Here is a 14,361-nt window from a genome sequence, read left to right as displayed (position 1 = left end):
ACCCAACAAAGACAGTGCAGCCAAAAGAAAAGCAAGCAAACAAAAACCTGTTCTGCAGGTGTGTGTGTGTGTGCAATGTGTGATGTATGTGTGTGCTGTATGTGCCTGTGGAGAGCAGGGGGTGAACAGTTTCCTATCAGCCCCTTCCTGAATCAGGAAGAGAGACAGCCCAGCTCTTTCTCTGGAGCCCTGTGACCTCAAGGATCAGATGCCCTTGTCAGTGTTACAGGGCCAGAAAGCTCAGGCATCAGACAGACCGGGTCACACTCTGCACTCTCTCTGAGGTCAGGTTCCTTCCTGTGCTACACATGTGTCGTCGTTCGGTCGCTCACTTACGTCCGACTGCAACCCCATGGACTGTAGCACGCCAGGCTCCTCTGTCCTCCACTATCTCCTGGCGTTGGCTCAAATTCACGTCCATTGAGTCAGTGAAGGACTCCACTCCAGTGTTCTTGCCGGGAGAACCCCATGGACAGTATGAAAAGACAGCATTTGTAGAGGAAGCCAAATGCTTTAAGTTCTGAGGAGCACTATCTGAGTGTGTCAACTCTGACTGTCTTAGACCTTCAGTCTCACCTCACACTTAAGAGGCAGCCAGAGGGCTAAAGAGGAAGTGGAAGGGGGCCTAGCCCTGGGCAGTGGGTTTAGGAAGTGTAGAACTGGGGGCAGGGGAGGAATATGGGGGGCAGATCTCACCTCCTGGTCCCCCTGTGGGTACCTAGGCCTCCCAGCTCCTCCCCAGGCCCCAAACCCACACAAGCTACCATGGTCCACTGCCCTGGCTGCTGGCCTCAACTTCTTGTCTCCTCCCACAGGGAACCTGTGGTCTAAGGAACTGCGGATATTCTGGGACACATGGCTGAGGAGACATGGCCAGTTTCAGGGACATCAGGCACCCTCCCCTTCCCTCCTTGGGACAGACTTCCCAGGAGGTGGGATGAGAAGGCTGGCCAGAGTCACATTTTACATACTCAAATAGAGCTTCCCAGGTGCCTCAGCAGTAAAGAATCTGCCTGCCAATGCAGCAGAAGTCAGAGATGTGGGTTCAGTCCCTGGGTTGGGAAGATCCCCTGGTGTAGGAAATGTCAACCCACTCCACTGTTCTTGCCTGGGAAATCCCATGGACAGAGGAGCCTGGCATGCTGCAGTCCGTGGGGTCGCAAAGAGTCAGACACAACTGAGCACACAAGCAAGCAAGTAGAAGATAAACCCTTTAATTTGTTTCTGAAAAAATAAACCTCAGTGGATCTTTCTTCCCCAAAGACATGGTGGCCTCTAGAAAATAGTGGTTCCTGTGATTTTAAAAGATGAACTTTCAGAGAAGTATTCCCACAGAAATAACTTTTGTTCATAAAAATGATTGCTCTTTGGTGGCTCAGTATCAGTCTGTGACCACTTCTAGAAGCAGTGTCATCAGCTTAGCTGTACAAGGGGAAAGGTCTTGAGGAACACCTCACACCCTGTTCAACCTGTCTCCACTGCTGGCCCCATCCGCTCCCTCTGGGGTCTGCTGGCCTCTCTGGCTGCATCTGTGTATCTCTCCACCTGGCTATCCCAGCATGTCCATCTGTCCCCACTCTGCCCATTCACATGCTGTCTGTCAGCGTCTCCATTAGATGATCACTGGACCATCAGGAGAAACAAGAATTCTGTGTGTCTGTCTTGTCAGGTAGCTTTGTCATCCAAGCAGGTTGGTGGGCCTGGTGCTCCCACAGAAATCTGCAGACCAGGCTGGCAAGGGCTTCCTTTTTCCAGGAATAGTTGCTACAGGAATGCTTTCCAGGTCACAGGTTGCCCAGAGCTGGGTAGTCAGCGGCACAGGCCTCTCTGAGATGTCCTGAGGTCAACAAGTAAGACATGAAAGGTGGAGCCCAGGCCACTCCCTTCAGGAGAGTCACTGAAGACTCCACATCCTTGGGGAAAAGACAGGTCATGTTTAAACGGTGAGGCAGGGGTGCCAAAGGGCTGAAAAAGGGGGCCTGGAGCCCAGAAGATGCTGCTCCTGACGTGCCGGCTCACAGGGTCTCAAATTCAAGCCAGAGTGTAGCTGGTCCTCCTGCGGGAAAGAGAAGAGAAAATTCCGAGAGGAGGATGAGGGTGGGCGCGGGGCGGGGAAGTGTCAGTGGCTGCTCCTTGTCTCCTGAGCAGCTCTTCCCCTACTCAACTCTGAGAACGAAGCTACAGCCCTGTTCCTCCAGGCCCCACCCATGTGTCATTCCCCCAAAACAGCGCATGATTTCAGTATGAAGGGCTGGAGTCCCAGGCCGTCCCCACTGAGCATTGAGGGATCCATGATGGAGCCGCTTTCTGGCCCTATCCTGTGTGGGCCTCTGCCTATACATGGGCTCCTGTTTGTAAGTTTTTGAGCATGTGCAAAAACGTGGACACAGCTTGTGACTGTCTGCTGGACCAGAAGTGTTGACACTGCAGTGGCTGCTTGGACTCTGGCTCTGGACTGAGCTCCTGAGACACAGAAATGAAGAAAACAGCCCCCTCAGCTATCAAGGTCCCCACAGTCAACTGTGAAAGCCAGGCAGTGAGCAGATCAGCCCCAGGGCAATGGGGTCTGTGCTTCCAAGTGGGAAGAATGAGGTGAGAGAGCGGTTCAGGGCAGATGGTGTAGGGAGGAGTGGAAGATGACCCTGGGGTTTCAACCACTAGGGTGGGTGGAAGGTGGTACCATTCACTGTGGTACAGCAAGAGCCGAGATTGGAGAACAAAGATGAATTCAGTTTGGGGCCCATTTAGACAGACTGACTGCACTTTCCCAGTGGTACAGTTGATAAGAATCTGCCTACCAATACAGGGGACCTGGGTTCGATCCCTGGGATCGAAGATGGGAAGATTCCATCTGCCACAGAGCAACTAAGCCAATGGACCACAGCTAATGAACCTGGGCTCTAGATCCCGGGAGCCACAACTGCTGAAGCCTTTGCACCCTAGAGCCCGTGCTCTGCAACAAGAGAAGCCACCACAATGAGAAGCCTGAGCACCTCAACTAGAGAGCAGCCCCTGCTCACCACAACTAGAAAAAGCCCACGTGGCAGAGAAGACCCAGTGCAGCCAAAAATAAATGAATTAAAAAAAAAGACTCCATGCTTGTGGAACATCAGGCCCACCTGAAGACTGTGCACATCTGTGTGCCTCCCCAGGTGCCCTGCGGTGTGAACCTGTGAGCGCAGGTGCCTACCTCCCCAGGGAGCGGGAGTTGGCCCGACTTGGCACCTTGGGAGTGGGGCCGACCATGAGGATGCACAGACCAATGAGGATCATGCTGGTGGGCACTGCACCGATGAGGACCTTGAGGGTCACCACCACCTGCTCCGACTGCCTGCAGGCTCCTGACTCGTACCCTGCGAAGCTGGAGAAGCCCCCACCCTGAGCTTCCAGCTCAGAGCCTCCTGATGGAAGGATCCCAGGTGCCCAACCCCACCCTATCCTGAAACTTGGATTTGTTTTCTGGCCAAATCAGTCTAACTAGGGAGGAAGGGAGTGTGAGGGAACAGGCAGCCCGGGGAGGAGTTCAGAGAGAGCTGAGAATGCGGGGAATAGAGGTTTCAGAAGGGGTATAGCTGCTGAGACCTGTACCCCTTCTGGTCCTGTGCACAGAGAAAGCTGGGGTGGGGGTTCCCGCACACTCCCCAGACCCATGGGTGGCCCCTGGCTGGCTCAGGTGGGGGACTTTGCCCTTTGCTTCCCACGCCACTTGTCTTCTGCACCTCTGGGACAGCCCGACTCTGGGACTCACTCCAGGCTGAGAGTGGAGATGCCCAGGGCGCCTGCTCCCGAAAGCTTGGTGAAGAAGACGTAGGATGAGTAGAAAATGGTCTCCAGTCCTGGGCCATGCTGGTGCTGCAGCTGGAAGTCATCGACCACATCCGGAAGCATGGACCTGGGGGCAGGGGCTGCAGAATTATGTCTTTTATCTCCTTGGGAGCTGCCAGCCTGAGGGCTCTTTGGGGACAAGGACTGAGTCAAATTCACCCCTGGGTCCCCGCTGCTCAGCACCAGGACTGGTCCAAAGAGTCAGGCAGTAAAAGTGCTTGTACTCCCCTGGTGACTCAGACAGTAAAAAATCTGCCTGTAGTGTGGGAGACCTGGATTTAATCCCTGGGTGGGAAGATCCCCTGGAGAAGGGATAGGCTACCCACTCAAGTATTCTTGGGCTTCCCTGGTGGCTCAGATGGTAAAGAATCCATCTGTAATGCGGGAGACCTGGGTTCAATCCCTGGGTTGGGAAGATCCCTGGATGGGGGCATGGCAACCCGCTCCAGTATTCTTGCCTGGAGAGTCCCATGACAGAGGAGCCTGTGGACTACAGTCCATGGGGTCACATAAGAGGCAGACACGATTGAGTGACTAACATTTGCACTTTCTTTTCACTTTTTCCCCAACACTTTGGCAGCCTCTACCCCTGAAAGGGGGAGAGCCTGTCCTCAGGGGGAGGGGCCTAGGACTGCAGGTTGAGATGAAGGAGGGGATACCCACTGGGAAGGATGGGAGGCCCCTACTCCTCGTGCCCCTGACCCAGCCTACCAGGGTAGCAGCAAGGACACAGCGATGCTCAGGCCAGACACAAAGGCCACGACATATGCCACGGGAACCATGGGCACAGCAGCCAGCAGGATTGCAAAGGGCACCATCGCCTAGGGAGACAGACACGCTGGCGCCTCCTCCACTTGTACCCCTGCCCCACACACACTCATAGATGTTCTCGGCTTCATCCACTCACCAGTCCTTACTAATGCCCCCTGAGCCTGGCCCCAGGCTAGACACAGAGGACGTGAGAATACCCCTCCCCCTCAACACCACCCCAGGCCTGGCTTCCTGCCTCACTCACACAGATCCCAAGGGCTGACATCCTCTTCCCAAATCGCTGCAGAACCCACTCCCACATCGGGGTGCTCAGCACTGCCGAGACCTGTGAACGGACAGAATCGCCATGGCTCAAGACGCCCTGCCGGGGCCTCTGCCAGATTCTCAAATGCTCAGTTTTTAGGTGGGACACCCGATGTTAACCTTGTCCTTGGTTGGAACCAGTGGCTGAACTTTACGAACTTTATGACCCTGACCCCAATTCCACCCTCTGCTGAAATGGTGGCACTAGCAGTAAAGAACCTGCCTGCCAATGCAGGAGACATAAGAGACGTGGGTTTGATCCCTGGGTTGGGAAGATCCCCTGGGGAAAGAAATGGCAACCCACTCCAGTATTCTTGCCTGGAGAATCCCATGGTCAGAGGAGCCTGGTGGGCTACAGTCCATAGGGTCACAAAGAGTCAGACACGATTGAAGCATCTTAGCAAAAAGCCCACGCAGAGTCCAAAATACTGACCATCAGACCTCCATCACACAGGTCATGTCAAGGACCACACAGCCCTGACTCAGGCCTCTCGCCTCCACCACCCCATGTCCCCTCACCAGGATGGTCAGCACCATGCCCTGGACGTGGTCTTGAAGCTGGGAGGCGTGTGTACAGAACAGGACCAGGTAGCTCTGCTCCACCTGAGGAGTCGACAGGAAGTAGGTGTGTACAGGAAATGGCAGAAATGTGGAAATCAAGGGCAAGGCTGAGGTCCCGAGTCAGGCCTTCCCTTTGGGCCTCCAAGCTCTTGTTTCTGCCACCATCATGCAATCCCTTCCCCAACAATGTAGTCTTATCCCGACACAGGTTTAAACACCATTCCTAGTCTGCCCAGCTGAGATGGCTGAGATGGATGGACTTTACCACCCCAGACACTTCCTGGTCTCTGGGCCCTGACCCTCCGCAGTCCCACTAGATCTAGGTAGGTTTCTCTCCTCCCAGCATCAGCCTTGCCAAGCCCTTGCCAGCCACTGGTTTCCCTGTGGTGTGGTGGAGACGAGAGTCTAACCTGAACCTATGCAAGCTCGGTATGGCCAAAGCCCAGCCAGTGGGGATCAGCCTGGCCAAACATACCTGAACAGCTGCTGAGATGAAGAGGAAGGAGATGACCAGCTTCAGATAGGGCCGATGCCGGACTGTGAGACCCAGCCCAGTCAGGAAGCCCAGGCCCTGGCCGGATGCTGGGGTGGAGGGGTCTATAACATTGGAAAGGGACATCTTGGATTGGCGGAGTTCAAAACCAAAACTCATGCCCAAGAGGAGCGGCCAGCTTCTGCTTCCACACTCTGTCTGCAGCCCTGTACCTACCTGATTGCTCCTTCACCCCCAGGTAGAGCAAAGTACTGCACACTGGGTAAGTCAAAGCAACCACAGCGGCTGCAATGAAGTAGAGACGAGTCTGTGGACAGGACAGAACTTCAGTGGGGGTGATGTCTCCAACCCATGGAGGTGGGGATACCCAGGGGCCTGGCAGGTGTGCCTCCCAGTGGGAGCAGAGGGACCCTCAGTCCAAGTCCAAGGATCCTGGGTGCTCTACCTCTCCATCAGCCCACAGGAAGGGGAGATCTAAGGGACCAGAATGGTCCTTCTGCTGACCCTGTGCCTACTGTGGGCATTCATGTAACCATGAGTCAAATCCCTCCCTCCCTCTCTCTCATTTTTTTTAAGCAAACATTCATTGCTTCTGACTTCCATGTGCTAGACCCTAAGTTTACAGTGATGAATAAGTGACCCTGTGCATCCACAGTAAGGGGCTTGGGGTGAGGGGGAGACAGATCCATGAACAGACAGTTACAGTGTGATGTACGTTGACACAGAAAATATCGAAAACAGAAACGGTGCCACTGAGCATTCAGAGGAAGACACATATGGGATAAAATACATCTAAGGCCTGCATGGGAGTAACAGTCACCCAGTTCAGGATAGGGGTTGCCTCTGGTGGGGGAGGAAGGAAGGAGACGCAGAGCTTCACCAGTGTGAGGGGTCCCACATTCAGAAAGCACTGCACTTGGGAGTCAATGCTCTGATCTCTAGAAATTCAGGACGGTTTTATCTATGAATTTGTGTTTTGTAAGGGAAGTCTATGGGACAGCAGAGTTGGAACTAGCATGAGGCCCCTGGACGTGTCTCACCTTGGCTCACAGCCTCATGTGAGCCATGAGGACATGAGGGAGGACAAGTTCTCAGCTTCCTACTCCCTACTTCTTGCAATCCTATGCCCCACCTGGCCTCCTGCTTTCCCACCCAAGGGGAGCTCCTCAACCCTGCTCCCCACTTCTACCCTCTGTTCCACTATCCTCACCTAGATAGTGACCCAGAAGCTTTGGGGAGGGGCGTTGTAGAGGCTTCCCTGGGGGCTCAGATAATAAAGAATCTGCCTACAATGCAGGAGACTTGAGTTTGAGCCCTGAATCAGGAAGATCCCCTGGAGAAGGGAATGGCATTCCACTCCAGGATTCTTGCCTGGAGAATCCCATGGACAGAGGAGTCTGGTGGGCTATGTCTATGGGGTTGCAAAGAGCTGGACATGACTGAGCGACTTTGACTCTCATTTTTTTTGGGGGGGTGCCCTGGGCTTGGATGCAGGGAGGGTAAATCTGTAGGCCACAACCCCTCTGATCCTGGGCTCTTAGCACCATGATAGGCTTTGAGGGCAACGGGGCATAGCTTCTCACCCACCCAGATCCAGGCAATCCCTTGACTGGGGCAGTGGGCCATGGGAAGGGGAGATTGACTCCCTGCTCTCTCTGGAGCCCTACAGCTTCATTTCACACTGTACGGAGGCACATTCTGTAGCCGGGCTGCAGATGGCCTGGGGATCTCTACACAGGACTTTTTTATTTTTTTTACAGGACTTCATTGTAATATTTTCTTACAGGCAGTGAACCGTGGGTGCGTGATGCTGGCACTATTCTCATAACATCAATTCTCAAATGTTGGTGGAGGTCAGTGATGTCATTTGCTTAAGGAGAAGAGGGGGAATAGAAGATGCACTTGACAGATAAATAGATGAACATCTCCTAATTGCTGAAAAGGGAATGGCTTTGAGGCGAGAGGATGGGGTACCGCCCCCAGGTTTCCCCTCTCCTTTCACACTGTGGGTGGGGGTGGGGGGACACTTGTTCAGGGCTGGGCGGCACTGCTCACAGGATGGGTTTTGCCCAGAGCTCTGCAACGACACTAAACCCTCTGGCTGTCTCTCTCTCCTGACCCTGCCGGTGGCCACTCCCTACCCCGTCACTACTCTGGGGTCCACCTCCTCCCCTCCAGATGACCTGCTGGCCTGTTGTTTGACTCCATGTTTAGAAGGCACCCAGCAGGAGAAGCAAATTTAGCAGGAAGGATGGGGGACATGGGCTCAGCGCGAGGAGCCGGGAAGGAATGAAAGAGCCTGGTGGGCAGAGCTGAGCCCCCAAACAACCATGAAGACACCGGGGGGAGAAACGTTCCTCGAAGACAGAGGTGACCTGGAAGCCGGGGCGCAATGGCTCCGGGCAGCCTGGACACTCACCGCGTTGGGGGAGACAGCCACCTCCCCGGGGAGCATGTCCTCCTTGCACCTGTGGGACCCGTGTGCACCAGACACGATGAGTCCGTGGACGGTGGCTCCCATCAGCGTCCCCACCATCTCCAAGGTCATCCCTGGGGCACAGCACGCAACAAGGTGGCTGAGCTCATGGGGCTGGGCCAGAGCTACCCCCTCCCACCCGACCGCACGCCCGGCTGCACTCACGATACGCAGTGGCCGAGTCCCGCTCCTTGGGGTTTGGGGTCAGCAGCATGGTCAGCGCCGTGTAGGGCACCTGGAAGAACTGCGGGACCCGGCAGAGCTTAGGATGGTGCCCACTGCCAGGTGGCCAACCCAGGTCAGCAGCTTCCCCAGGCCAGACCCGTGCCAGGCTGGCAGGTCCCTATAGATCCCCTCGACCTGGAGTTAGGGGCTAAGGAGCAGGAGGGGCATCTGGCCTAGAGCCCACAAGAAAAGTTAACAGGCAGTCACCACCTGGTGAGCAGGTGGGCAGCGGGCACCCCCCAGCACACACACACACACACACACACACACACACACACACACACACACTTCAGGGAGGCCTCCTGCCGGCATGGGGTTCCAGGAGTCCAGACCCAGGAAGGGGCCCACTTGCTTACCGTGGCCAGGGCTTGGAACAGGCAGTAGAGGGTTGTGTACCAGAGGCCGCGCAAGGTGGAGAAGGGGGGCAAGAACCACAGGAAGAAGTAGGCCAAGGCAATGAAGGGTGTGCAGCCCAGCACCCTGCGGAGGCACAGCCAGGTGGGGCGCCCTGCAGCACCAGGACGAGGGGGTCCCCAGGGGCCTGGAGCAAGCTCGCCCGGCCCTCGGCCCTGGTGGAGTCCTGGTCTGGGGCTCAGGGTGGGAGCCACGGAGGGGGAGAGGTGGCTGAGGGGATGAGAAGGTCCTTGGGAGTGGGGGCTGGGGCCCTTAGGGGCTGCATGGGTGCGTGCTAAGTCACTTCAGTCATGTCCATCTCTTTGCCACCCTATGGATTGTAGCCCACCAGGCTCCTCTGTCCATGGGATTCTCCAGGCAAGAACACTGGAGTGGGTCTCCATGCCCTCCTCCAGGGGATCTTCCCAACCCAGGGATTGGACCCCTATCTCTTACATCTCCTGCATTGTCAGGTAAGTTCTCTACCATTGGTGTCACCTAGGTTGGGTGGTGCCATTCCCCATACCCAAGAAAGTTGCATCTCCTCTGTGACACCTTCCAAGCCATCCAGCCCCGCCTGGCTGCACTCCGAGCCCCCCAGGGCCAGGCCTGCGGCTCTTGTCCAGCTCTGTGCCGCCCAGTGAGGGAGAGGTCCCTGAACACCTGCATGACTCACTCAGACCCATTCCATTCCTGTCACCACTGTCCAGATCTGACCTCTAACCACCCATAGGATTTTCCACTAAGAAGCAGCTGTGAGAAATGCAGAGATCTCAAGCAGGGGTGGGTGCCAGGACCCTAAGGACCATGGGGCTGCTCACCAGGGCATGAGTCGTCCAGACCCTGTCCTCCTGCTTCTGTTGATGAGAAACCCAGCCAAAGGGTCTGCAGCTGCCCCAGACACCTTCCCTCCAAACAGGACCAGTGACACCTGGGCAGCAGGGATCTGTAAGGGATAGAGGAGGGGACAGCCAAGTTCCTGCACAGTCAGCGAGCGTGTCTGGACCTGCCCACCAATCAGGAGAAAGACCTTTCTCCTGGAAGCTGGCTGGGGCCATGGCCACGCTGTAAAGGTCTATTCAGTCCCTCCCCCAGGACAGGAGTCCAGACAGCTCTGAGGACATCTGTGCACCAGTGGAGAAGGGATGGGGGGACACCAAGGGGGGAGCCAGTGCACACTAGCACATTCCGGTTAATATTTATACCCAGTCACTTTAGGAGAAGACTTGAGAGACGCTCCCCTGAGGTGGCTCAGTGCGGGAAGGGTGCACTGAAGCTGACAGTCAGAGGCAGAGCTTGTGTTTTACAGTGAAAATGGTTTATTGATTTTTCTGATTACATAATGATAACATTCATTATACACACATTCAAACAGTTCAGAAAAATATCACGCAAAGCTCATCTGAAATTCCACCATCCTGAGACAACTGCCAGGAGCATTTTGATCATTCTTTCCTTCCTTTCCTTATGTGCATTTGTGATTTATAATTTTATACAAATGAGAGATTGGTGTCATTTAAAAAATCATGGAAAATAAATAAATAATAGATACTTTACTAAAAGTTTTTGTTTATGCTCTATCCTCCACCAGTCCCTCCTATAGTCAATATTAACATACCTCTGGACAAATGTCCTCTTGGAATATACTTTCTCCATGCTCATCCTTTAATCACGTTGCTGTACAGTTGCTAACTGGTGTCTGACTCTGTGGCCCCATGGACTGCAGCATGCCAGGCTTCCCTGTCCTTCACTATCTCCCAGAATTTGCTCAAACTCATGTCCATTGAGTCAGTGATGCTATTCAACCATCTCCTTATACCTATGCACTCATATATATAGGGCATGTTTTTGTTTTGTTCAAATGGGATCTTTTTGTATGTATACCCTTCTCTAAAACTAATTTTCCTCACTTGACAGTGCATCATGGAAATTCTTGGGAGTCAACTGGTATAGCTCTAGCTCATTTTTTTGAGTGACTACACACTACTCCATTATGTGGACATACTCCAACTTACTATTGAACTACATCTATATTTGGGGGCATTCATGTTGTTTCCCATTTTTCTACTACAAACAACCTGCAAATAAACATCTTTCAAGAGGTTGCCCTCAACAGCATTTGGTTTTTCTCAGCCTTGGGTCAGAAGTGCCATTTACCAAGGATGGTGGCGGTGGAAGTAAAGGCAGGTTGAATGGACCAGAAATCAGACATGGGAGTAGGGGGCCCCAAGGCTGCTGCCCACACTCACCTGTGCCACATCGAGCAGGAAAAGTTGCAGGTAAAAGGCTATGGCGCTGGAGGCCACCTGGTTGGGAACCCCTCCAATGCCATAGCACAACTTCCTATAGAATGAGAGGTGACCAGTTCCGCTGTCCTGGGGGAGACACAGGAGCTCAGCCCCCACAGGTACCAACCACTCCCTCCAGCCCCCTGACTTTCAAAAGTACCCTGCAGCCCTGTCTTGAGGGCTGTTCCAGCAACCTCTCAGTCCTAATTGCTCTCAAATTATCTTAAAAGAAGTGAGACAGGACTTCTCTGGTGGTCCAGTGATTGAGAATCCGCCTGCCAATGCAGGGAAAAAGGGGTTTGATCCCTGGTCCAGGCAGATTTCACCTGCCTTAGGGCAATGAAGCCTGTGAGCCCCAACTACTGAGCCTGCGCTCTAGAGCCTGTGCTTTTCAACAAGAGAAGCCACCGCAGTGAGAAGCCCAGGCACAGCAACAAAGAGTAGCCCCCGCTCGATGCAACCGGAGAAAGCCCGAGCACAGCAATGAAGACCCAGTGCAGTCAACAACAAACACACAAAAAAGAAATGAGACAGCAAAAGGGGGAAAAAAGAAACAAAGCAAAACAAAACCCTAAACTGTGACTTCTAAGCATTTCCAGCGGGAAGTTTTTCCTTATATTCCCCCCCCCACCCCAGTGCTTTTTGCTGCAGTCTGTTTTCTTACTCAGCAAGCTAGAGTGAACTAGGGGGGTCAGGAGGCCCCTAACTTTGCCACCAGCTTCCTGTGTGTGCCTTTGAATAAATCACTTTATCTCTCTAAGCCTCATCTGTCAATTGGAATATTCCTGCCAACTTCGAGGGATGTTTTGATGAGCAAGTGAGGCCATGGCTCTGGGAGCTGATTGTTAAATGTTCAGGACTTTTGCAAGCCAGTTGTTGAACCACTGGCAGCCTGAAATCAGCCACGGGGAGAGTATTTACACCACAGAAGTCAGCAAACAACAAACATCAGAGCAAAAATGAAATAAAGGTTACATGTATACCCACACACATATATTTGGGGTTATATATCTATATCTATATATCTCCCTAAGCATTCAGGGAACTCCAGACTCATAATTAGACTGTCTATTCACAGCCCTACACGGTTGCCAAACAGGCATTCCAGCTTAGTGTGGTCAAAACACAGCTCCTGATTTCCATCCATTGTTTTAATCTCCTAACCCTACTGTCCTCATTGCATCAAATGGCCCCAATGTTCACTCAACAGCTCAGGCCACAAACCTAAGTGTCATCCTTGAGTCCTCCTTGCCAATTTCTCTGTCTAATGTATTAGTGAGAGTCTAAGTGTCTTTTCAACTTCTACTCCCATTCCCTACTATCCACTTTCTGTCCAGTAGTCAAAGTGATCTTTTCACAAGATAAATCAGATTGTGTCTCTTCTCTGGTTAAAACCCCCCAACAACTTGCCATTACAGTTTGAATAAAACTCCAAGTCCTTCCCATATAGCCTACAGCAGCCCACTCAAATCAGCTGCCACTACTTTTCCCACCTTACTTCAGATAGCTCTCCTTAACCATGGCACCCTCCATCATGTTGCTCAAAATGACCTTGTCTGTTACTGCCTCAGGGCCTTTGCACTTCCTGTCCCTTCTGTCTGGACAGCTCTTCCTTCAGGTCTTTGCAAAAGCTGAGTTCTTGCCATTCAGGCTGAAGCCGAAATGTCATCTCTTTAGAGGGGTCTTCCCTGACCACCCAAATTTCTCTCAATTGTACTCACTACAGGATATATTTGTATTTATTTCCTGCCTCTCCCCACCAGCACATAAACTCTTTGAAAGCATGAACTACATAACTTTTATTTACCACCATGTCCCCAGTACCTAGAAGAGTGCTGGGCATGTAGATGCTCAATATATATTTGTTGAAAGAATAAATGACATGAAGATTCTGTGTAATGTGCTATTTCTCCCAAAGATGCTGGGAATCTTTCTTTTTCATCTTTTACCTGGGGACAGGAGGGGGAGTGGAGAGGTCTGTAGTTTCACCCAGTTTGGTATCTAGCCAGACACCCCAAAAGGACTCTTTTGAAAGGAAGGTCTTCCCAGATAAGGGTTTATCAAACTCTCTGCACTCTTCCTACCCACACACAAGGCAGGATGTGGTCTCTTCTGACATTTTTGTGAACAATATTTCAACTTCCAGAAAATTTAACACCAGGAAGAATCCAACGTGACACCCCCACCTCTCCACTCCCCAAACCCTCCATAAAGGGATTCTGGTTTCCTCCTAAAGGTATCTATCAAGTTCCGGTACATAGTAGGCACATGAAAATTTTTAAAAATCTAGGTATATGATACAGTCTTGGAATCTTGAGGAATACTGCTTTACCAACTCAAATCATAAGCCCTTCACAGTCAACTGAGTACATGTTTCAGTTAGGCAAATTTGACAAATCTGAATGCAAATTCTCCGTCTGCCCTTTCTAGCTGTGTAACCCAGGACAAGGTACTTAGTGTGGCTAAGCTTCATCCTGTGTACAATGGGGGTAATAACACCTCCGAGAGTTGCTATGAGAATTAAATGCTAGCGTTTCCTGGCCAGTGTTTCCTCCCTAACAATTCATGTCATCCTGAGTTTTTAAAGTTCCCTGGGAAATGAGAGTCCCCGGAGGGCCTCTTGATCTTGCTGTCTGTCTTGGAGCCCATTGCCTTTTGCTCGGAGGGGCTCGGAGGGGCTCGGAGGGGAAGCGCGGAGTCAGCATAGGGAACCGAGGCGGTGAAGCCAAGCCAGGGACAGAATGAAGGCGCAGCACAGAGGGGCAGTGGATTCCGCATCCAGCAGCGAGCTCAGAAGTCCTAACTCCTCTCCAACACAGCCACCCTGAGTGACACGTGCCCGGCCCTATCCAGGGGGCGGGGGAGAGGGGAGGCCGAGGGCCTGAGGCGGCCCCTGGATTCCCACCTGCCCTCCACCCTCACTTCGGAGCCTGGTTACCAGGAAGGGCTCCGGGTGCGGTGTCCGCTAGGAGAGTCTGGTGCCTGGAGGGAGCCAGGTTTGAGGGGGCGGCCAAGCCCATAGCACC

General features: G+C 53.0%; 1 protein-coding gene across 1 annotated transcript; it reads right to left on the bottom strand.

Annotated features, from left to right (window-relative positions):
• Window positions 1–1,300: 1,300 nt before the first annotated feature.
• Window positions 1,301–14,113, bottom strand: MFSD2B (MFSD2 lysolipid transporter B, sphingolipid). Its single transcript, XM_065928777.1, has 14 exons — window positions 13,988–14,113; window positions 11,297–11,482; window positions 9,869–9,993; window positions 9,011–9,134; window positions 8,595–8,673; window positions 8,373–8,503; window positions 6,170–6,260; window positions 5,936–6,057; window positions 5,419–5,502; window positions 4,841–4,921; window positions 4,537–4,646; window positions 3,749–3,892; window positions 3,191–3,361; window positions 1,301–2,056 (listed from the first exon to the last, which is right to left on the bottom strand). Exons 1-14 carry the CDS (start codon window positions 14,111–14,113, stop codon window positions 2,032–2,034), a joined length of 1,599 nt encoding a protein of 532 aa, XP_065784849.1. The 3' UTR covers window positions 1,301–2,031.
• Between the last annotated feature and the right edge of the window lie 248 nt (window positions 14,114–14,361).

The sequence above is a fragment of the Muntiacus reevesi genome, chromosome 3 (genome assembly GCF_963930625.1).
Source record: "Muntiacus reevesi chromosome 3, mMunRee1.1, whole genome shotgun sequence".
Taxonomy (NCBI): domain Eukaryota; kingdom Metazoa; phylum Chordata; class Mammalia; order Artiodactyla; family Cervidae; genus Muntiacus; species Muntiacus reevesi.
Note: the sequence above shows the minus strand (reverse complement) of the source record. Positions and strands in the feature narration are given on the sequence as shown.